Source organism: Plectropomus leopardus, chromosome 21 (genome assembly GCF_008729295.1).
Source record: "Plectropomus leopardus isolate mb chromosome 21, YSFRI_Pleo_2.0, whole genome shotgun sequence".
Lineage (NCBI taxonomy): Eukaryota > Metazoa > Chordata > Actinopteri > Perciformes > Serranidae > Plectropomus > Plectropomus leopardus.
The window spans coordinates 5,194,968-5,216,713 of record NC_056483.1 but is presented as its reverse complement, the minus strand read 5'-3'; the positions used below and the strand labels follow the sequence as shown (position 1 = coordinate 5,216,713).

The window sequence follows — 21,746 nt, the reverse complement described above, 5'->3', positions numbered from 1 at the left end:
GGCAGGTCCGTTATGAATAATTTATCCAGGATGACGGATGTTTTGGATGTTTGGTTCCCTGAAATCACAGCTGTAACTGAGGCCTGCCATGATGCTGGAGTTACTGAAGGTCAATGGTGCACCCTGAAAGATGATCAGAGAGCTTCCAACATGTTGTTTCCTGTCTAGAGTTCGTTATAAGTCTTATAGAGTCATTTATAAGACACACTGGTGCTTTGAGCTCACTGCTAATGCCAGCATGCTAATTCTAACATGGAAATATCATTAACTTTGCAAGCATTCGGTCATAAAGGATTAAACGAAGTGAAACTTGACATGATGATGGAGCTAGATGAAAGGTAAGGAAATAAAGTTATTCAAATTCATCAGCAGGAGAACATGAATGTCTGAACCAAATGTAACATGAATCTATTTAACTGTTGTTGAGGGAATTCAATAAAAAAAGCAGACGTATTAACCTGCTGGTGGCACAAGAGGATCACCAAAGTGTATCCTCTGGAGACCATGAACAGGGGCCCATGGATGTCTCAACCATTTTTTTGTGAATCTATCCAATGGTTGCTGAGAAAATTCACTAAAAAGCAAAAATGTCAACCTGCTGTTGATGGTTGAGGATAGTTCATGGGATAACTATTGTCTGTAAATTTACCGGTAATCTATCCTATAGCTTTTGAGAGATTTCCCTAAAAAAATTGTAGGCGTCATCCTGTGGGGACCATGAATGTCTATACCAAAATCTATGGCAATCAATTCAATAGTAGTTAAGGCAAAACCATGAAAAGTCAGAGGATCACAAAACATGCAATAGTTGTTGGTCAACAGTAGTGGACTGTCCCCTCAGTCAGCACACCATGACCACACTTACGCTAGCTAGCATGGCTAAAAAATATGATGACAGATGAAGCCAAAGGCAGAGCAGAAAAAGACATATTGGGGCATAGAAGCAAAACTGAAACACAGAACAGAAAGCTAGCATTGTTCAAAAACATCTACACATCCTGATTCTCAAACCTCCGGGGGAACATTTTGGGATGTAGGAGGAAAACAGTCTTGCCAGCTATTCAGAGAACAATGGTTGGTACTTCCTGACAGCAACCCGGACATGAAAGGACTTGGTTAATAAAACTCTGTAAACAAGCAAAGAAATATTAAAAATCTAAAGACAGGGTGTCGACAACATGAGCAGGTGTTGGTGTAAAGGTGGAGTTGACAAGAGGACTTGGTTTTCAGCTGGCTGACTCTGAAAATCATTCCCTACACTGATGATCACGTCTGAACCCCCTGCTGCAGACTAACATGGACCATTGATTTCTGAGGAGGAGGCCGCAGCAGTAGAAGACCTGCGTTTGCTCAAGTAAAGTGCTTTAAAACCATTTGTTAGTCATCAGCAAACACAAACTGGAAAAAAAACAACGGTCTACAGAGAGCAAAACTCGGGGCTATTTCATACAGCACATCCGCCCGGGGGGGCAGTCCACCGCTCTGCATGTGCAGTATCTGCAGCAGTGACTGAAAGGGCAGGGGAAATGCAGCAGAGAATTTTACATGGTGTAATGGCTGTGAATGCTTTTATCTCTCTACTAAATCACAACGGTAGCAGTCAGTGTGTTTTTTTTCCTGGTGTTTTATGGAGTGTCAGAGGCCTTTTTTCTGTTTATTTGGTTTCCTGTTTGCCACAAGGGACACTTTTCTTTCTTCATATTTCATACTTTATGGATTTTATAAAGATAAAAGAGAGTTTATCATTTTTCTAGGTCAGAGCAAATAAGGACATTTATGTTGTGAACACACGGCTGATTCAGGCCACTGTCAGGATGTCAGGAAGGTGTTTGGGAGCCTTGCTGGAGATTTAATGCAGTGGGCTTTTCCATCGTCCAATGTAGTTCTAGATAATATCAGATTTTAGGAGATAGTGGCTGGTGGAGCAGCTTTTGTTTTCTCAAAGTGAAGGGAGCACAGGAGCATGCCTAAGCAGATTTTACTGAGTGTTGTTTTTTCATGTCTTTGGTGTTATGGATGGTGGAGGGAACAAGTCATGACACCAAAACTCTCATGTGCAGTCAAAGAAGCTCGGCACTTTCCTGCACAAATATTCATACTCAGGTTTTTATTTCTGTTGGCAGTGATAGTCAACAGGTGGATGCATGCAAGCACCTGTCTCTTCAGGGTTTTTATTGACATCATTTATACATCTGTTGTGTGTCAGAAAGACGCTGAACAGATGATAGTAATTAGTATTTGTATCTATTTATGGTCTTAAACGGAGTCCTTTAAAAACAAGCAAAACATGCTTAACATGTTTTCAAGGACGCTATCAGTGCATTTTGTCTGGACTTGATAAAGCTGCAGTTATACAGTACAGTAGTTTTTCGTACACAATGTATGGTGTACAGATTTTTTGCATTTAAGAGGACCTATTATGCCCATTTTCTACTTAATACATGCATTTTGGTTTGTACTGGTTTGTACTAAAAACTCAAAGTACATGTCAAATACCTTTTTCCCAAAGATGGACTCTGTCATTATAGGCAGTTTTTTATCACCCAGGTGTATGTAAAAGTGTTCTTTTTAAAAAGTTGGGTTTTAAGTAGTTTTTATTTCTACAGAAAGCAAGTGTGACGTCATGATTCACAGCTTTGTATGTGAACCGCTGTGCTCGTGAAAATTGCTACTACACACACTCTGGCTCTGCATGAGGTCACCAGGACATGATGGCATCAGCTGCATCCAGGATATTTTGGCTTCATTTTTGTACAGTGGGAGGAAGGAGCTGTTTTTTTTCATTTAAAAATCACCAATAAAAGCTTCTACACACAACCAGACAGCACAAATATGATCCAAAATCTGGGACAAATTAACATCGGCAACCAAGTTTCGATGTTTCCCTGACGCTAGCATGTAGCTACATGTAGCAGTGAAGGCAGTAGCGTGCCTGGAGCAGTCAACCATAAAAAGAAATCCATCACGAGGGGACGTCTGATTGTGGCCGAAGTAGAATAAAAAACATGGGAAACGGAGTATTCAGAATGGTTTGAAGCCTGAGAGTTTTGCCAACAGAGACTTTTACATATGTTTACCTCATTATTTGAAACTTTGGCCACATTTAACATGAACATCCAACATTGTAATATTATGACAAAAAATAAGGAGAGGCGTAATAGGTCCCCTTTGACTACATTGCAAAGAAGTGATGGCACTAAAAAAATGTTTTACTGGGTAAACAAATGTGTATTTTAATCAATTCAGCTAAATACAATCACCTAAGATAAAATCTTACAAGGAAAAACAGTATTATTGGTCAAAACCGAACAAAATTAATCTACAGTTACTTAAATGGTGCTGTAAGGAAGTACTTTATCTGTGATTTGATATCATAAATACTAAAATATGGCTGACTTTAACAACAACAGAGTAAAAAAAGTGTATATTTGAACATACAGACATAATGCCTTAATCACAAACCATATAATTACTGTCCAAATAAGTTACAAAAGAAATAAAGTCTGGATCTGTGAATGGCTAAGTGCAGAAATACAACAAGACAGCAGAAAGATGCCTGAAAGTCTTAAGCGCCAACAAACTCGTTTTGTTCTCCAGAGGTAAGTTTATCGTTTGGTTCTTAAGGCAAAGACTGAATTATGACTTGTTAAATACAAAACAGTCTATGATTAAATACGTGTAAAGTTGGTAGAGGAGGTGATGATATTTACTAGCCATCTGTGTCATCCCTACCAACGTGAAACTGTGTTACCTCCTTGGCGATGCGCTCAGCGATGGCTCTGCTGCTGGCGACAATCAGCCTGCGAGACATGAGATCAAACGGTCCACCTGGATGAAAGAGTGAAGAAAAAATAAATAATGCTGTAATAGTTGGTCATATTTTGTTGTTGCAAGACTGTAAACTTAGAACTTGAAATTTGTGATGTGTTAAATGAGCTGATTGCCTCCATAGTTACTGTTCTGTTGTGGCCATTTTTCGGTGTTGGAAGATCCACATTTCTCTAAAATTTTAATTCCTTTCTGAATCCGTTTGCTGACGAGTAGATTTATTACGTCTGTTATTTCTTGACAAAATAAACGTTCACTTTTTTAAATGGCACTGTTTCATTTGCATTTTATATATGATTTGCTTAAAATGTCATTGTAAGCAGGCTCGCGTCTAAAAAATCTCTAGGTTTTCACACTGTTAAATCACAGCTGGCCCTGTCAGGATAGAGACTTTTGATTGACGTTATTGTGTCCCAAACAAATTAGACATTAGACACAAATCAGACAAAATAGACATTGTTGTCAATTTAGTACCATTTTATACAAAAAAGCAAAAAACGTTTAATCCTGAAGAATATTCAGACATTGGAGTTGGATTGTGAAAAACAATTTCAAAATATCATACATCAATAGGACATATAAATAAAATAAAACCAGCCAACTAAAACAATAAATAAACTGACCACTTGGGTACTGGTAACAAGCATTGCTTTTAAATAAATATTAAACATTTTGTACAGGGTTATAGAGTACAGCTACATCCACAATTAATTTCATTATGGTATCTGCTAAATATTTTCTCGATTAATTTATTTGTCAATAAAATGTCAGAAAATAGTGAAAAATGCCCTTTGTAATTTCCCAGAGTCCAATGTGACGCCTTGAATGGTTTTATTTATCTGACCAACATTCCAAAAATACAACGTTATTCAGTTTGTTATCATAAATGGAAAAGAAAAGCATCGAATTCTCACATTATAGAGGCATGACAACCAGAAGATGTTTGTTTTTTTGCTTAAAAAAAAAAACAATGACTACAGTTATTTAATGATCAAAATCAGTTAATTTTCTGTTGATTTACTGATCAACTTATTGTTTTATTGATGCAGCTCTAATAGAGTCATTCCTCAATATTCTGCCAAACCCTGTTGTTCATTCTGGCATCATGTTGGCTAATGGCTATTGTTGATATTTTTATGTAAACAAACACAAATGTGAACACAAGGGCAATATTGGACATACGTTTGATAACTTTTGGGCTATAAATAATATGAAGCAGGAGTGTGTGATTAATATCCAAGAATCGTGATCCAACTCATTTTAGAATTTGACACTTTGTGTGACAGATTTCAAACATGAGAGTGAATCAGAAAGTTTTCTCCACCACATACATTCACTCCTCCACACATAACTTTTTAATAATATGGAAAAAGGAGTGTGTTGACAGAAATCAAGACTGTGCTTACTTTTATTAGCACTGCAATTGTTAACTGTGCAGACTTGACAAACAGTCTCCTTGGCATCCTAAATCTCACCCTTTATGTCAGTGCCAGTCTTACACAAATGTAACACCAAATTTCTCAAGCCCTGCTGCTTCCTGTTTCAAGTACAAAACCACTAGCAGCTCCCAAACTCTAACTGTTTCATTTGTGAGAAGAAAGAGGGATAAAAACTAATAACAAGAATTAGTTTTAATAAATAATTCATAAATATTAATAACTTCTGGCGTTGAGAGAACAGCAGCCTATTTTCGCATTCTCCTTCAGCAATCCTGCAGTTTTTCCATGAGTCAATCATCCTGCTATGTGTTTCCTTCATTTCACCCAGTGACTCAGTCAGCAGCCTCTGAAAAGTTTAGCAAAACAGCTCAAATCTTCTCGGTGACTCACCTGAAATGTCCATGATAACTCCTCCAGCTTCGGTAACAACCGCAGCTCCTCCAGCCATGTCCCAGCAGTGGATGCCCATGTGGTAGTAAGCATCAGCCGATCCGCACGCCACCAGACACATGTTGACCGCTGCACTGCCCGGGGAGCGGATACTGTGGATGGAAATGGGATGTCTGCTCTGCATTTGACAGCACGGGATACACTGCTAACCTCCGTATGGTTTAGTTCAAGAGTTTTGGCTTCTACCAAAGTATACTGTGGTATTTAGAAATCCAAAAAGTATCATTTTAAATACTGTCAAAAATCCACAGATCTATGGAGCTGCTGTATTGAGCCTATGGATGCAGTGCACAGCATACACCACCAGAGGTCAGTCTGTACTGCTGGAACTGGCAGCAGAGCTGTGAAAGATGGTGGCTGACTGTGATGGGGATAACGTTACAGGACTGTAAACAGTCGACCAGAAACAGCATAGTCTGACATCTAACTCAGTGAACTAAGGGTTTATTGCGACAAAAATAGAGTTGGTGATTGCCAAAACAATGAACAAACTATGATGGTTTTGTTTCTGTAGAGCGTGAATGATTTAAAGATAAATTAACAAGGCAATTAAGCTATTTTTAGTTCGGTGAAAGAGAAGAGAAGGTGTACAGTTGAATTATTCTGTTTAATAATTTCCTAACAGATGTAAGAATATTTCCTTTCTTCACATTTTGTGAGTTTATAAGATAAAAAAAAGCTAATATAGCTTTTGGAATGTAGCGAATTAGCTGCTTAATCACATCACCCAGGTTTTGTCACCAGCAGCTCGACTTTGTTTTTTTCACTTACACAAATACCACCAAATTCCACGTACCCCACTGAAATGTCAGGAAGTTATGAAGATATGAAAAAAAGAGATACTGCCCAAGCCTAGTGTGTATGTAAGTTATAATCCTTAATATTTTTTTATCAAATTAAACCGCATCAGTGTTACTATTTATAGATGGTATTTTTACTGCTTTTGGTATTAACCTTCTGTCATTGTCTCTCTAGTTTTAGTAATTTTTAGGGCTGGGCCCGAATATTCGGCTAATCAGATGTTTACTAATTGGTTTTCAAGTTCGGGATTCAGATATTCGTGTTTTGTTTTCTTGCAATTGACGAATGCCATTTCATCTTAAATCTGATATTTGTTAGAGTCAGTAAGCTCTGATTTTGTTTGCATAGAGAGGTCGGTGATTTTGAGTTTGTCCAATCAGCACTTATTTTTCTCTCTCTGTTTATCACGATGCTGCTGCGCCTGTCACACACACAGTGACAGGAATGATCATTTAAAGCAACGGTTATTAACAGGTTTATTGACTGAGTCAAGCTCTTTTGGTGTAGGAACGCAAACACGTTAACGACTTTTCTTTGGGGATAAAGAGGGTTTTGTTTTGTAAAGGTTGTAACAAATTGAAATGGAGCAGCCACAGAGAGCTGAAGGCAACACCTCCAACCTCAACTTATATTGTCTTGCTGTTGCATGTTAAATAACCCTAACTGTATGTTACATAAGATCAGATTCTGGTTGTAATTATTTCTGACTAACTTCTTCATCAATACAACATGTTTTTGTTTGGCTGCACTGTAAACAGACACACCAGTTACTCTCCTGTTGTATTTCTGGAGTAATAGGATTGACATGTTGTGCACGAGTGTATATTTACCCGTGCACAGGGATGGTGAGGATGGCCCTGATGTTGGCCAGCATTGTCTTGAAATGCTCAGGATCCTTCTTGAAGCCCATTTCTGTCAGGACCAGAGATTGGCTGATATCTTGGATAAAAACACACAAAAATAAACAAAAAATGAACAAATGTCAGCCTGTTTGCTCCTCCAAAATCACAGTTAATAATGAACATCTAGTGTGTCAGATTTCACCATGCTGAGCTGTTAATAATAATAATAATCTGGCTGTGACATTGGCTCCACCTGGTGGATTTATAAAAAACTGCAACACTGACACCTCATGATTATTATTATTTACCTTCTTGTCCAGACACTTTGATGGGCTCTCCATTGCGGAATGCTCCTTTTCCTTTCCGTGCTGTGTACATTTTATCCTCGATACAGCTGTACACAATCCCAAACTCTATCTGAGAGCGAGAAGCAGCACAGAAAACAGCAGCGATAAATGAGGTGTGGGAGGAGGGCTAAGAATAGAACAAGAGCCATACAAAACGAGAAAACTCCAGCACTACTCATCAGAAATACACTGGGTTATCAGGGCAATTACTATCTTAATGATTCTTATAATTAAGATGTTAATGTTTAAAAAAAAAAAAAAAAAAAAAAAAGATTCACAAGAAATAAAACCTACCTCTTTCTTCACAGTGAAGCCGATTGATACAGACACAAATGGGAACCTGCACAAAAGACATTTACAATGTAAAAACACTCCTTTAATGAACTCCCTTTAGGTTTAAGCTCAGAGGAGTCAATTTCTATTATCAGTTCAGTTTCATCTACGTCGTCTAATTATCCCTGACAGAGAGGACACCCCAAGAGAGACCTAATTAAAAGATAAAAATAGATAAGGAGCGACAAAGACAAAACAAATCCAGTGCCGGATCAGGCTTCTTAATGCTTTATGCTGTATTAAAGTGCATGTAGTACCTGTGAACAAAGTTGGTGGTGCCATCAATCGGGTCGATGATCCACGTGGGATTGTCGGTGAGAACACTGGGAGCACCTGCTGCGACTGACTCCTCACCTATGAAGCTTCAAAATCAGAAAAAAAAAACCACAATATAAACATTTTTTCCTGCATTTTTAACCTGAGGTGTAAAAGGGATGCTACTATTGCACTTGATACTGTGTACCTGCTAAGTTTACTTTCATTTTTCTAAGAGAGTTTACATTATGTGCTATGAGGTAAAGTTTCCCTTGTAGATACCACTTAGGTCATGTTTGAAGTATTTTAACTTCAATTTCAGGCAGTTTTAAAATCCTGACGTAAGTTCTATTATTATACCAGATGGATATTTAACAGGCTGTTTCCACTATTTTCAGAATTTAATTAAAGTCCCCCTCCAGACATGTTTTAAATTACGGACCGGGTTTCCACACATTTTAATGAACACAAATTCAAAATCAATAATAAGAAATGTTATTTCTTACCACACTTGCAACTTTTTTTTTATCAGATTCAAACTATATTTAAACATTTTACAAATTCCATGAATTTGTAAGACCTGGAAAATGTGATTGTGAAATTCCACGACTTTTCAAGATTTTCATTTCTGCGGAACCCTGTAATATTTTGTTTAACATGTTTTACAGCATAAATGTTTTAAAAACCTCTGAAAAGCCGGCAGCAGATCTACTGTTTACCCTCACTGAGAAATCCTGGATCCCGCCCGCCACCTCTGCTTGCGGTAGGTTCCGCTTTCAGCCCTCCACTTACCACTACCTACTTTTGGTCCAACAAAAATAAATATTTCAACAAATATATAAAGTCTTAAGTACACCCTCAACAGATTGTATTTCAGGTTGTGTAGAGAAGGTTACAGCATTAAGATCTTCATACTTAAAGTTAACTGGATAAATTAAATATTTAAAAATCAAATGTATTACAACGTATAGATTTTTGATGTCTAATCATTTGTGTTTGTTTATTTTGCAACTCAGTACAGTACAGTACAGTACAGTACTCAGCCAGGATTATACATATTACAAGCAAAATAAATTCTGTTAAATGCAGCATTAAGTACAATGAAGCTGTTAAAAATTAAAAATTGCATGAAAATAAGGACCAAACTTGAGAGACTTTGTAAATTTTCACTGTCACATGTCCTGCAGTACTTTGAAGCAGTTCATACACCATCTCTCATGTGTCTCGTTAAATACCTGTGAGTCGGGTACTTTTCCTTGATGGAGGATATAATGAGCTGTTCCACTTTCTGGTCCGTCTCGGTCACCAGGTCAACTGGTGAGCTCTTCTGCATGACGGCGATGTCCTTCTGAAGAGCCTCGCGGATCATCTGGCAGAAAGACAACGATGACAAACTCAGCGAGGGATTTTTTGGATGACTGGCTACAGCTGCTGCTTTAATTAAGCCTAGCGTGTTGTATGTTATGGTTATATGCAATGATGGGTCAGAAATGATCAGGTGCAAGCTCCAAAGTCTTTATTGTATTTTAATTAGAGCTGCAATGGTTCGTCAATCTATTAGTCTACTGACAGAAGAATAATCGCCAACTTTTAATAATTGATATTTGATAAAATATCAGAAAATGTTGTTTTCATGCTCTCTAATAGATTTCCTGCATTTCTCTGTTTTATGTTTTTTTACACTGAGTTTTTCAGTGATTAAACAAGACATTTAAAGACATATCCTCAGACTTTGAGAAACTGGGGAGGAAATTTTTGATTATTTTCTGACATTCTAAAGCACAAACGATTAATCTGACAAACAATTAACAGATTAAATTGACTGAAAACGCAGCCAATTGTTCCTTTAAACATATTTTATTTTAAAAAAATGAGAAACTTTCTTGTGGAATCATATCCACTTTGTGCAAACAACCAGCAGGTAGATAAGATTATGCTTCAAACCACAGATGTGAATGTAAGTATCAATATAATATAGCTAAATGACATTTTAACTTTACTTCATGACAACATAAAAAACATACTGTAAAACCTGAGTTTTGTTTTAAGAAATGCTTTCTCTTTGCAGCAACAAAAAGTCTTTTTCACTGCATGTGATAATGTCTCATCTCAAGTTTTCTTTTATGTATCTCCCCCTACAGTAAACTGTACCACTTATTCTGAAACAGCTATATTCTACATATTATTTTTCTGTTACGGTATTTTTTAAGTATTTATGTCACATTTTTATTGTGATTCTTTGATTCTATATCTGAGTGTTGCAGTACTTTGCTCTTTTGTTATTCCTCTTAATATGTTTATTGTATGTTTAATGTATGCACAGATCCTAGTCAGTGAAAACTTGTGGAGAAATCTTTTTCTCATCATGACGTACCTGCAGGTTATTACTGCTGTGATAAAATTAACAGTGAATGCAAAACTTAGTTATTACTGTACTACACAAAATAACGTAATTTCCAGACCAATGCATTGAAAAGAGCAGTGAAATTGCTATTTTTGCTCACCTGTCCAGCCTTTCTGGTGACCTCCAAACAATAGTCCATACACTCTTGCCAAGGATCACTCATGTTGATTATGGATGAGGAGCAAACGTAATACTCCCAGATAGTTACAGATTAACTTCCTGTTGGTGGAAGATGCGACACTGAAGGTTTTGTTCACAATCAAACAAGCAGTATCATGTAAAACTACGAGCTGGAAAAACGGATAAATCAACCAGTAAATCTATTCGACAACAACGTAGATGTTGTCAGTTAATTTTAGCAGAATTAGCTCTCTATGCTAGTTAGCTTTCAATAAACTGACGTCGAGTATTATGACAAAAGTTACGGCTACAAATACAAAATTAAGTAGCCGGTTATCGATGTACTGACAGCAAATTTACGTTGCAATACACTACAGTTTGAGTTTGAATGAGTCAATGATAACTCAACCCACCTCCAGCTTCAGGCAGACCGACCTGACAGTTTTGACTTTTAGCTAGCTTTACAGGGGGTGGACTAGAAGCAACGCTCAGTCTCATTGGTCAAAAAATGCCGGTGGCTGTAAAATCGTTGTTCTCATTGGCTGAAAGAATGTCATTTATCCGTACAGGAAACCAATAACCAACTTCCTGATAATGCATCCACGAGTGTCAGAGGAAAATGCAATAGATTATTTTTTGTGTGTGAGTTTTTATATTACGTATATTTTATATATTATGCAGTACCTAAAGTACCTAAAAGTCATATTTGAGTATATATAGTGTAGATATCAAACCAGAGAATGACTTTGATAAATTAAAAAGTCTTAAATTATAAATTTATTATACTTAGATATCAAATGTCATCCCATAATATTAAATGTGGGAAATACTAAAAATAAAAGCACAAGTACAGTAAATGCTGTGAGTAAAAAAAAAGAAGCAACCAGAATTTTTAGAATGAACACGTTTATTCTTAACATTTATGTCACGTTATTATTTATTTATTTATTTATTAACTGGATTTTAATTTTTTATTTTAATCTTTTTTTTTTTTTTTTTTTTTTGCTGTTGATTTTTTTTTTTTTAAATTCACTCTGGTACTGTATTTACCATAAACTATTAGGCTGTATTTATTATACTTAGGATTTTTTTTTTTTAATACTGATGCTAGAGCATAGATAACCCATACTTTACATCAATCTTGTTTGTGTATTTTAAGGTATTTGACAAACGTATCTGTGGTTTTAATTTTAGTTACAAATTTAAAGGAGGGTGCATGTTGTATAAAATGGCATGATAAAAAGAAATGGTATGCCTTAGAAGTTTCTGAAATCCCAACAGATTTAATAAACATGCAAACCCTCTTCACGCCAGAAGGTGGCAGCACAGACACAGTATGTGTTAATGGACAGACTAGAAGTCAAGCATGTGAAAGCTTTTAGACTTCAGGTGTTTTAGTATTGAGTTGGCATTTAAGGATGAGATCCATGTCAGAACTGACCTTTAAAAGCTTAGTATGCAAATTTCTGTAGGAGAAATTACTCATACTAAGATTTGCAAGTAATTTCAGAACAGCAAAGGTACTTTTGTTCATTTTAGTCCGGTAAAATCCCAAAAATTTGCTTATTGTTAGACACACCCATAATTTAGCAGTGGCGGATGAACTGAAACTGCAGTACTTCAGTAAAATTACAGATATCTTAACAGAAAATGATTTTGGTAGAAAGTTAAAGCCACCTATTAGAAGAATTTTGCTTGAGAAAACATCTTAAAATGTATAATATTTAGCATACTTAAATATATTTAATAACATATAATTACTTTTGATACTTAAGTATTGAAAGTATCTATCTATCTAAATGACACATTCTTAAATAAACATACTTTATTATTGGTTTTTTAATATTGGTATAATGTAAAAGAGCAAATGTTTGTAGTATCTTAACAGAAAAAGACAGTGACAGTATCATGACACTTGGGACCTCTCTAATCACTTACATTACTTCATGTACGTCTTTGGAAAATAATAATTACTTTGAAACTTGTTTTACAACCACAAAGCAGTAAAAAAGTAGCACAAAGGAAGTAGTGTTAGGGCTGTTGACCTTCCTTTTATTTTGTGTTCTAGATTTTTTTAAACTTTCCCTAATGACAAGATGTAAGTTCTACCTCCAAGGCCCAAATATACATGTACTGTATTATACTGATGCGATTAGGCTTTTTATAGCAATGTTTCCCAAAGGCTTATATGCATACACATTTCAGTTTTTGTCAGTGGGGCAAAATGTATGAAAAGAGTGCTTTCAGCTCTGAATCATACTTTGGCTTCCTTTCTTGGAGGCTATATTCGGTTTTTAACCTCATGAAGATGTTCTGTCCGTCTGTGCAGAGCATGATTTAAGCAATTAGTTTTAAAAACACAAAGGCACTATCTCATCCAAATATTTAAACTCAACGGCCTTTATCTCACTGAGAGAGGGCAGAAATTTTAAAATAACCATGAGCATTTAATGAGCAGTCTGGCAACAGCTAGGCATATGTTTAAACTAATTCCTCCAACCTAAAACAACGTTCCTTATATATTTTAAGACAAGACAGTATAATGATGATCACAACAGATCACAGTTTAGGAGCAATTTTCCATTCATGTGATGACAAACATAACATGAAACTATCTAAGGTTCAAAATATTGAAAAAAAAATAAGACGTTTTAAATTAAAGCTATGGAAGAATGTCAGTAGAAAAAAGAAAAAGCTAAGCAGAAACTATAATTATCATAATTACAGATTTAAAATGATGTTACAGAAATATTATATTTTTAAGCACTCTTTTAGGTCATATCCTTACTTTTTTAGGTTTCAAAGGGTTAACTAAAAGTATCAATAGTACAGTGTACACATACTCTGTTAAAAGTGAAAGTCGTACATTTTACTCATGCATAGAAGTATTAACATAAAAAAAAATAAAGTTAAAGTATTCATTACACAGAATAGTCCATTTCAAAATTAAACACATCATCAATTATTAGATAGAATTGATGCATTAATGTGTTTTCAAGCTGGTGAAGGTGGATGTCATTTCAATTTACATTTTGTATTCATAAAAAGTAACTAAAGTTGTCAAATAAATGTAGCACGCTATGAAGTATACATGATCCTCTGAGTTGTAGTGAAGTAGAAGTACAAAGGAGCATTGCATGGAAATAAGTAAAGTACAGGTCGCTCAAGTTTTTAGCACTTGAGCTAATGTCTTGACAATTCACCACTGGTTTAGACAGTTAATTGCACAATCCTCTTTGGCAAATCTGTGGTATTTTGAAAACAGTAGGCGTTGAAGATTAAATGTATCCTTTCATTATTTTCTTTCGTCACACCCTGATAAGCAGCTCCACAGTTGAGACTCTGTGAGGCTGCGCTTAAAGGCACAGTGGAGCTTCAAACTAAGTCTACATACTAACGTGCTGATGTTTTGTAATGTTTGCTGTCTTATGTGTGTCAGTAGACTAACCCATCATTGATGTGTCAGGAAATAAACAACCACTTTTTGCAGTCCTTTTTGCTTTTCCCCCAGCTGGAAAGACAGCAATGGGTCACTTAAAATACCTGTGTTTGGGGGCTGCAAGCTGCTAAAAGAGGCACTGGGGCTTAAAAAACACCCACATTTGGGAGCATCAAAGCAGCAGGAGACACAGCATTAACTTGCTAAAAGCACACACGCTTAGGGGCTTAAAAGCCACAGGATTCACAGTGATGGATCTCTAAAAAACACACCTGTTTGGAGTCTGAAAACAGCTGGAATAAAGCCAAGAGTCACAAAAACATCCATGCTATGGGGGCTTTTGGGGGTTTGGGTTAAATTTATTATTTTTATTTATTTAACCTTTATTCGATTGGTCCCATTGAAATTAGGATTCTCTTTTTCAAGGGAGACCTGGCCAAGACAGTCAGCAGTAAAAACACAAAACTGCAGACAGAGACACAAGGGGAGACAAAAGACAATTCACAAGCACTAAAATTCACATTAAAAAAGAATTATGAGTCAAAAGATAACTTTCTGGGAGTCAGTTCTGCAACCTGGCAGGCGAAAAACACCAAGATCCTATAGGATCTGCCTCTAAGTCTTTGATTTTAGATTTAAAAACATTTAATGACACCAGCTCCTTGAATTATTCTGCAACAAATTCCAGGCTGAGGGTGCAGAATACCTAAAAGCCCTTTTCCAAATTTCTGTCCAAGCGTTTGGGACAGAGAGCATAAAGAGGTCCTGAGAACACAACAAAACCTCTCTGGTACGGTACTCTCATACTAAGTGGATTGAGAAACAGCCAAGGGTGGCTAAAAAACACAACTGAGGGCTGAAAACTCACTGGAAACACAGCAATGACTTGCTCAGTTTTGTTGTTTGTTGGGCTCGGACAGTGGTCTGCAGTTTAGCAGGCGATGTCTATGTGTCACGCCAGCCACTATCCCCTCCAGCCTCTGATGACAACTACACACTACGCCAATTTAGGAATGAAATGATACGTACCAATGTTATATATTCATAGTTTGCAGAAACGTACAATTTCAACATATTCTTTTGGTGGCTGCCTAAGTTTTAGCCTAACAAATGCAACCACGTAGTTCCTAAGATTTTAATCGCTGCAGCAGATGCACAAATGAAGTAAGGTAATAATAAGAATGAATGCATGCATGCTTTAAAAGTATCACAATGGAGTAATTCTTAGTACTGAAGCATTGCAAATAGAGGTACAACCTCAAAAGTATATGTGTTATTGCTGTTATTGTTATTATTGTTGCTAACCTATATGAACGATATTGTGTTCTCACAGTTTCTCACAGTCTCACAGTTTTTCCAGTAAAACCTAAATGCAAAATTTCAGTTAATGTTTTTTAACAAATACTGCAGTCTCATTGTGGGACATATTGTACAAATTGCCCTCTGAATCGACTTCATTTCGTAACTCAGTGTTGAAAACAACAACATATAGGTTATTTCCCTCTCTGCAGCCTGCATCATGTCACAGAGAACAGCCAGCACTTTGTGTGGCAAGATTTTTTTTGGTACCATAATGGGAGTCATGTGAATCGACTCTTTGCGACAGGAGGCTGAAAAAAAGCACGCCTTGTATCTGTACAGGACGCCTCTGTGGGCTGGTAAGGAGTTTGACGACATATAAGAAGAGTCTCTTGGGTATGTCAGCCATTAGTCCAGAGAGGAACGACATCACACCAAAACGGGACTCAATTTGTGCAGAAATCTGAGCAAAAACATCACAATCTAGAGACCATTTGTTACACTTTAACCTTCTGCATGGAATAAAAGGTGAGCATTTCCTTCTACATTTTCTAATTCATTTGCAAAAGCGGGCACCTGTTTATTCACACAATATTTTAGGATTTCATGTGCCAGCCAGTGTGATTTAAATCAAAAAATGTTTGTGTATCTCTTTGATACGCAGAGAGGTTCAGTGTTTTCTAAAGGTCACCCGTCATTAGGTGTTTAAATTTCCTGAAGGGCATTTGAAGAGCTGCCAGGTTTGACAGCCAAAAAGAAACACGTTTTGTTCATGCCATAAAGAAATTAAATTCCACTCAATCACGCACCTTGTGAGTTCCCAGAAAAGTACCTGCTGGCCTGGAGTGAACTCCAAAACTGACAGAAAATGTTTTGTTGTTGACCTACAGTAAGGCGTGTACAAACAACTATGAGCTCCCCTAAAACATCTGCGTCCTTTGTACTGATCAGCATGACATTGTGTGAGTAACTTGACCACATTTCTGTATTTTGATGAGTCCCTCCCAAATGTGATAGATAATGTATTCTTTCTTTGTGTCCATTTTCAAAGGGTTTATTATGTTCCTGCGCTGCCGCGGTCAACTGCGAGCACATCTGGGGACTACCCCAAACATTAAAGACATTGTGGTTGGAAGGTGCTACAGTTACATCACACTGGTTAAACCCAGCTTCAGGTGACGTATTGTATCGTTTTTACTCGGGTTAAAGCATGTACAGTCTTGTGGCACTTCATGACCTTTAACACCAGAGAGTTGAGCTGAAAGATTTCCTCCCCAAAGTAGAAGAATTTTGGTAGACGCCAAGCAACTGACCAGAGCAGCACAAAAACACACATGAAAGGCAGAAACTTGTTTGATGTGAAGTTCAAAGGCTTGTTTTTCTGTGCTTCTGTGGAAAGACAGAAACTGTGTCAGTGATCATTCATTTGGACCAAAGGCATGTAGTGATACGCCTTTATTTGTTTGAATGGCTTGATTAAGAGTTAGTTTCAGTAGTATTTACTCACAGTGGTAATTATATCCAATATCTCCCTCAACATTCATGCATCAGAAATGTTAGAAATGTTATAGTAAAAAAAAATTACTAGAAAATTACCTATAACATAAGGTAATAATAATAATAATAATAATAATAATAATAATAATAATAATAATAATAATAATAATAATTTATTATTATTATTATTATTATTATTATTATTATTATTATTATTAATATTGTTATTGTTATTATCATCATCATAATCAAATTATTTATTTATAATATACATAAATAATTTAAAAAATAAAAACAAACAATAAAATGATCTGAGAGGGGCATAAAATAAAAGAAAATATGTACGTTTTTTTCCTGTAAAACACACACACACACACACACACACACACACATATATAAATTAATTGCCCATTTTTACTAGTGTTTCTAATAATTTCATGTGATTGATTAACTGTTACTGTTTATCAATTATCAAAAAAACTACAGGTACTACAATTTTCTCTCAATACACATTGGTTGACTGATTGTAGGTACGACTGTGAGGAGATCTGGAGACAGTTTGAGGAGGTGGTTGTCCGTCAGTCCTCCTGTAATGTGACAGTGGAGGATTATTATCACATGTTTTCTGCCATGCCACAAACCTGGCCCTGTGATTCGGTGAGGACGGACTCCAGAATTAGATACAAATTCATAATTATTCATCAGATGGGAAATCTTTTGATTTAAGCTGCTTTATGTTTACCTTCTGATTAGTTACTCTTCTGGAGTAAAACCAGGACACTGATGCACAGCTATGCAGCTGTTTTCCGTCACTTCTGGACGCTGGAGGATACGCTGGTTGGCTACATGTTCAATGACCTTATTTGGTGTGGACAAGAGGAAGACTCCGGTAGGTCTTTTCTAGTTTAACAAGACAGACGACTGAAATGTACATGCTTGCACTAGTTGAGGTCTCATTTATGTATAATCTGTGTGCAGCTTCACCAAAGATATTCAAAAACACCCACAAGAAAACAAGCAAGATTAGAAATAAACTCTGTCAATAGCAAAACAACTATGTTCTTCCTTTGAGTCTAAATAAATTATGTCACAAACCCCCGTTTATACCTTGAGATGTTAAAGAAATCCTGACCTTGGGTTAAGGAACGCTGCAGTAACTCAATCATGATATAACATTTACTGTAACTCAGTTTGCTCTTTAGTGACGTGATGCACCAAAAGGGATACAATTAAATCTACCCGTTTAGATAAAACACATTAAACGATGTAAAACTAATTAAAAAAAATCTTAATTTGTTATTAATGAATGAGTTAATTTGTCATTTACTGCTCTTTTGAGATATCAAAGATAAAGCCTACTAAAAGTAACCAATGTGATACATATTTTCTTGCATTTCAAGTTATAATTAACCTCTAAGAGTTCTTTATAACCGCTGAAAGAAAGCAAACTAACTATAAAAAAAATAAAAAAGTTAAAAAAGAGAGACATGGATCAAGAGAGGTTGGGCTCAATAGGCCTGATCAGTAATCCCTCCATGTATCTGCTGGATGTGTAAATAAGACATTTCTTGATGTTTATTTAGCCAAAAATATTTAAATGTGCTATATGTGACTCTGGAGAAAGATAGTTGATTGTTGAGTCTCAATCCCAGGTTGTCAAATAATGACATTTTCGGTTGGTAGTTGGAGCAAACCACTAGAGTTACATACAGCACCTCTAAGGCATGCTTTATTTGTAAATAATATATATACAAAATTACCCAAAATACATCAATTTCCTTAACCATTTTTTTTAAATCTTCACAACAAAAAGTGCATTCACTTACAAACTCATTTTGATTTCATTTCTCTCTTTTTACAATAAAAAAAAAGTACAACAGATGAAAACATCATCGCTCAGGCAGCTGCAGCTGATCACCAAAATGTTTTTGTGTGCCCTGAGGGTATTTTAGTTGTTATTGTAGTGATGTCTTTACATGTCAGGACAACCTAAACTTGTTCTTCTCACTATTCAGTCGTGTTTCATAAAATAATATCAAGGTGGTGACGTTTCTTTTAACTGATAGCTGTGAATTTGACACACAGGTTTTGATTTCAGTTCTTGTCCGGAGTGGTCGGCATGCAGGAATCATCCGGTGTATTCCTTATGGAGGCAAGCCTCAAAAAACGTGAGTTTAATGTCCAACACACACAGCTGCGTTGTTTATCTTCCATTATGCAACAAACTGCTCCAAGAACAGCAGTGGAATGACTGCTCTCATGCGACTTTCTTCTCACATTTTTTAGTTTGCCGAAATGGCATGTGGCAACATCACTGTCTTACTGAACGGGTCTATTACCAACGCCTTCAACAGGAAAAGGTACAAAGAGCATAATAAAATAATTTAGCAGTGGTGTTGCTTGAGTATGTGTAAATTTAATCCCCCTTTTCATATCTCACAGCATGTTTGGAAGTGTTGAACTGGACAGTTTGAACCCACGCAGAGTGAACTATGTCAACATAAAGGTGGTGACCAATCTGGAGGGACCTTTAATGTGAGGGTTAAAAAAACAACAGTTTCTTTGCATTATAGTAAAATATTACTGTCACATAAAACAGTATTGATTTCAATGAGTCACACTTGAATAGTTTTTTTTTAAGTTGCAACTAATGATTTAGTTGTCACTTCATGCCAACGTTTTATAAATCAGTTACAAGAAGTGAAGCAAGCCTGTCTCCAGAATAAATGCAATATACATTTCTGCAATTTATGGATATATTGCATTTGTTTTGTTTTTTTAGTGGATACACTGAACTGGCTTTTGGTGGCTCAATCCCAGCTGGATATGCAGAGATGTCTCTGTAAAAAACAAAAACAAAAAAACCAACATGTACAACAACAAGAACTCTGCAGTGAAACAGAAAGGGAAAACAGAGGGGTGTTTGCTGCTCAGCAATCTAAGATTCGTTCTTATCAATCAGCAATAAAGCCAGTATTAGCAATTGATATTTCCATCATTTACAGCTTTATAAAAGTTGATTTATCAATAGGTGGTAAACAGGTATATTTACATATCATGGCTCTTGTTTTCCTGCCTCTACAGAGAATCATGTAGTGAAGGATCCATTGTGGATCTGATCCAGATCCTCCAGTCCAGAGGTTTCCACTGGACTTGCACAGACAATGACCAGTACGTGAACTCAACAATGCCTTCAATTTAAATTATTATTAATTTAAAATACCTTATTTGTTGAGCCCTTGGACACATAGAAATGTTTTCTGATCTGATTTATATAGATGGAGAAACAGATGGATAAAGTGTGATACAGATGTTGTTCTTGGCTCAATAACTGAACTTCCTGATTGACGCACCCTGGAGTAACCAATATAATATTTGTCCACAGGACCCTGATGATCCTTCAGTGCATCCAGAACCCCAAAGAGACATCCTGCCAAACATGTGCAAGCAAGCTTCTCACACAGAAAGAGCCTCAAATTTAACGAAATCCTCCACAGATTCAGTATTTATTCTAATATTGTTGTTTAAAGTTGAATAAAATAAACACGCTGCTCAGAAGCTTTCCTTAATTGATTGTTAATTGAGTGTTTTCTTAATACGCCGTACTTTATACTGATGTCATTTCATTAGCAGATTAGAGCAGAAAGCCTTGCAGAGAATTTACTGGTTTCTGAAGCCAGTTGCTCCTGCTTCACTGCCGACTGGATCGTATTAATTTATTCGACATTTCAGGGGTGAAATGTAACCTGATGTGCCAGATGGTTTGCTGCACAGAACCATCTGAAAGGCCGTCCATGGAAACTGTTTGGAAATGGGCAGACACTTATAAAAGATACTTGGCAGTTGGGTGAAGCCTTAAGTGCCGTTCTTTGCTCTTATTTCAATCAAGAAATACTCTCCAGTTCTGATATATTTGATGCTATTGCAGCATCTACAATTACCCATTTAGGAGCCACCAAAGTTTTGAACGACCAGTCACCTCTCTGTGTTGTCACACAGGTTGGCACGTTGAATGGAGCAAAGGTGAGCATAATCAGGTTGCAGGTAAGTAGGGACAGTTATCAGTTCATAGGTTGAGCAGAGTTCGTAGAGAGACTGGGGTCAGCTCACGTTCACAGGCAGAGAGGACTGTGACAGTTGAGTTAGGTTCACACAGGTTATTGACGCCTATACTGTCGGGTACATAACATGTATCAAAAGTGTCAGTAAATTATCAAACTAAATGTTAAATTAGGGAAAATGGGCATATGTTACGAAAGCATATTTTTCCAGGCGCCACAATTAGATCATATTTCATGGTATTTAATAGCAAACTAGCTCACATTCATTTGAGATCTCACATGATCTCATAATTTCCTGAAAGTTCAGGTGCCGTGCAAGTTAATGTGAAAGGCACCACTTAGGTAAATATTAGCCAACATAATAATGGCTTCAAAGTGGATCATTGTTACCTAATATTGAAGCTCTGTCTGTGTCAAAATCTTAATTCTATTTGGCCACTTTTGGTGCATTTTTCTACTTCATCTCTTCTGCTGTCTGTGTTTATGAGATTAAAGGTCACAAGGGAGATATTTAGACTTTGAACTTCTTATGTAATCCAGAAGAGTTGCAGGTATTGATTTAAATGTGCTCAGTTTTTCATGAGAATCAGCCCTCAGGCTCTGACACACCCTCAGACAGCGTGTAACCTGA

General features: G+C 36.4%; 2 protein-coding genes across 2 annotated transcripts; one reads left to right on the top strand and one right to left on the bottom strand.

The window, feature by feature from the left end:
- Nucleotides 1-2,583: 2,583 nt before the first annotated feature.
- LOC121960612 (inositol monophosphatase 1-like) lies at nucleotides 2,584-11,286 on the bottom strand. The gene is made up of 9 exons (XM_042510398.1): nucleotides 11,233-11,286; nucleotides 10,800-10,918; nucleotides 9,531-9,664; nucleotides 8,298-8,402; nucleotides 8,002-8,047; nucleotides 7,669-7,777; nucleotides 7,349-7,457; nucleotides 5,658-5,809; nucleotides 2,584-3,828 (listed from the first exon to the last, which is right to left on the bottom strand). The coding sequence occupies exons 2-9, from the start codon at nucleotides 10,860-10,862 to the stop codon at nucleotides 3,710-3,712; spliced, it is 837 nt and encodes a 278-aa protein (XP_042366332.1). The 5' UTR covers nucleotides 10,863-10,918; nucleotides 11,233-11,286; the 3' UTR covers nucleotides 2,584-3,709.
- A 4,688-nt stretch (nucleotides 11,287-15,974) lies between these two features.
- Nucleotides 15,975-20,596, top strand: LOC121961001 (ADP-ribosyl cyclase/cyclic ADP-ribose hydrolase 1-like). Its single transcript, XM_042510907.1, has 10 exons — nucleotides 15,975-16,085; nucleotides 16,448-16,519; nucleotides 16,609-16,732; nucleotides 17,585-17,711; nucleotides 17,808-17,943; nucleotides 19,140-19,222; nucleotides 19,341-19,414; nucleotides 19,497-19,589; nucleotides 20,139-20,225; nucleotides 20,440-20,596. Exons 2-10 carry the CDS (start codon nucleotides 16,468-16,470, stop codon nucleotides 20,534-20,536), a joined length of 873 nt encoding a protein of 290 aa, XP_042366841.1. The 5' UTR covers nucleotides 15,975-16,085; nucleotides 16,448-16,467; the 3' UTR covers nucleotides 20,537-20,596.
- The last annotated feature ends 1,150 nt before the right edge of the window (nucleotides 20,597-21,746 follow it).

Excerpts from the sequence above, each read along its gene's own strand:
- LOC121960612 (XM_042510398.1), bottom strand. The coding sequence starts at position 10,862 with ATGAGTGATCCTTGGCAAGAGTGTATGGACTATTGTTTGGAGGTCACC. Across the intron at positions 8,403-9,530 it reads GAAAAGTACCCGACTCACAG|CTTCATAGGTGAGGAGTCAG; the intron begins GTATTTAACGAG and ends CTGATTTTGAAG. Across the intron at positions 8,048-8,297 it reads ACCACCAACTTTGTTCACAG|GTTCCCATTTGTGTCTGTAT; the intron begins GTACTACATGCA and ends TCTTTTGTGCAG.
- LOC121961001 (XM_042510907.1), top strand. The coding sequence starts at position 16,468 with ATGAGCTCCCCTAAAACATCTGCGTCCTTTGTACTGATCAGCATGACA. Across the intron at positions 16,733-17,584 it reads CTGGTTAAACCCAGCTTCAG|GTACGACTGTGAGGAGATCT; the intron begins GTGACGTATTGT and ends GACTGATTGTAG. Across the intron at positions 17,944-19,139 it reads TGGACAAGAGGAAGACTCCG|GTTTTGATTTCAGTTCTTGT; the intron begins GTAGGTCTTTTC and ends TTTGACACACAG.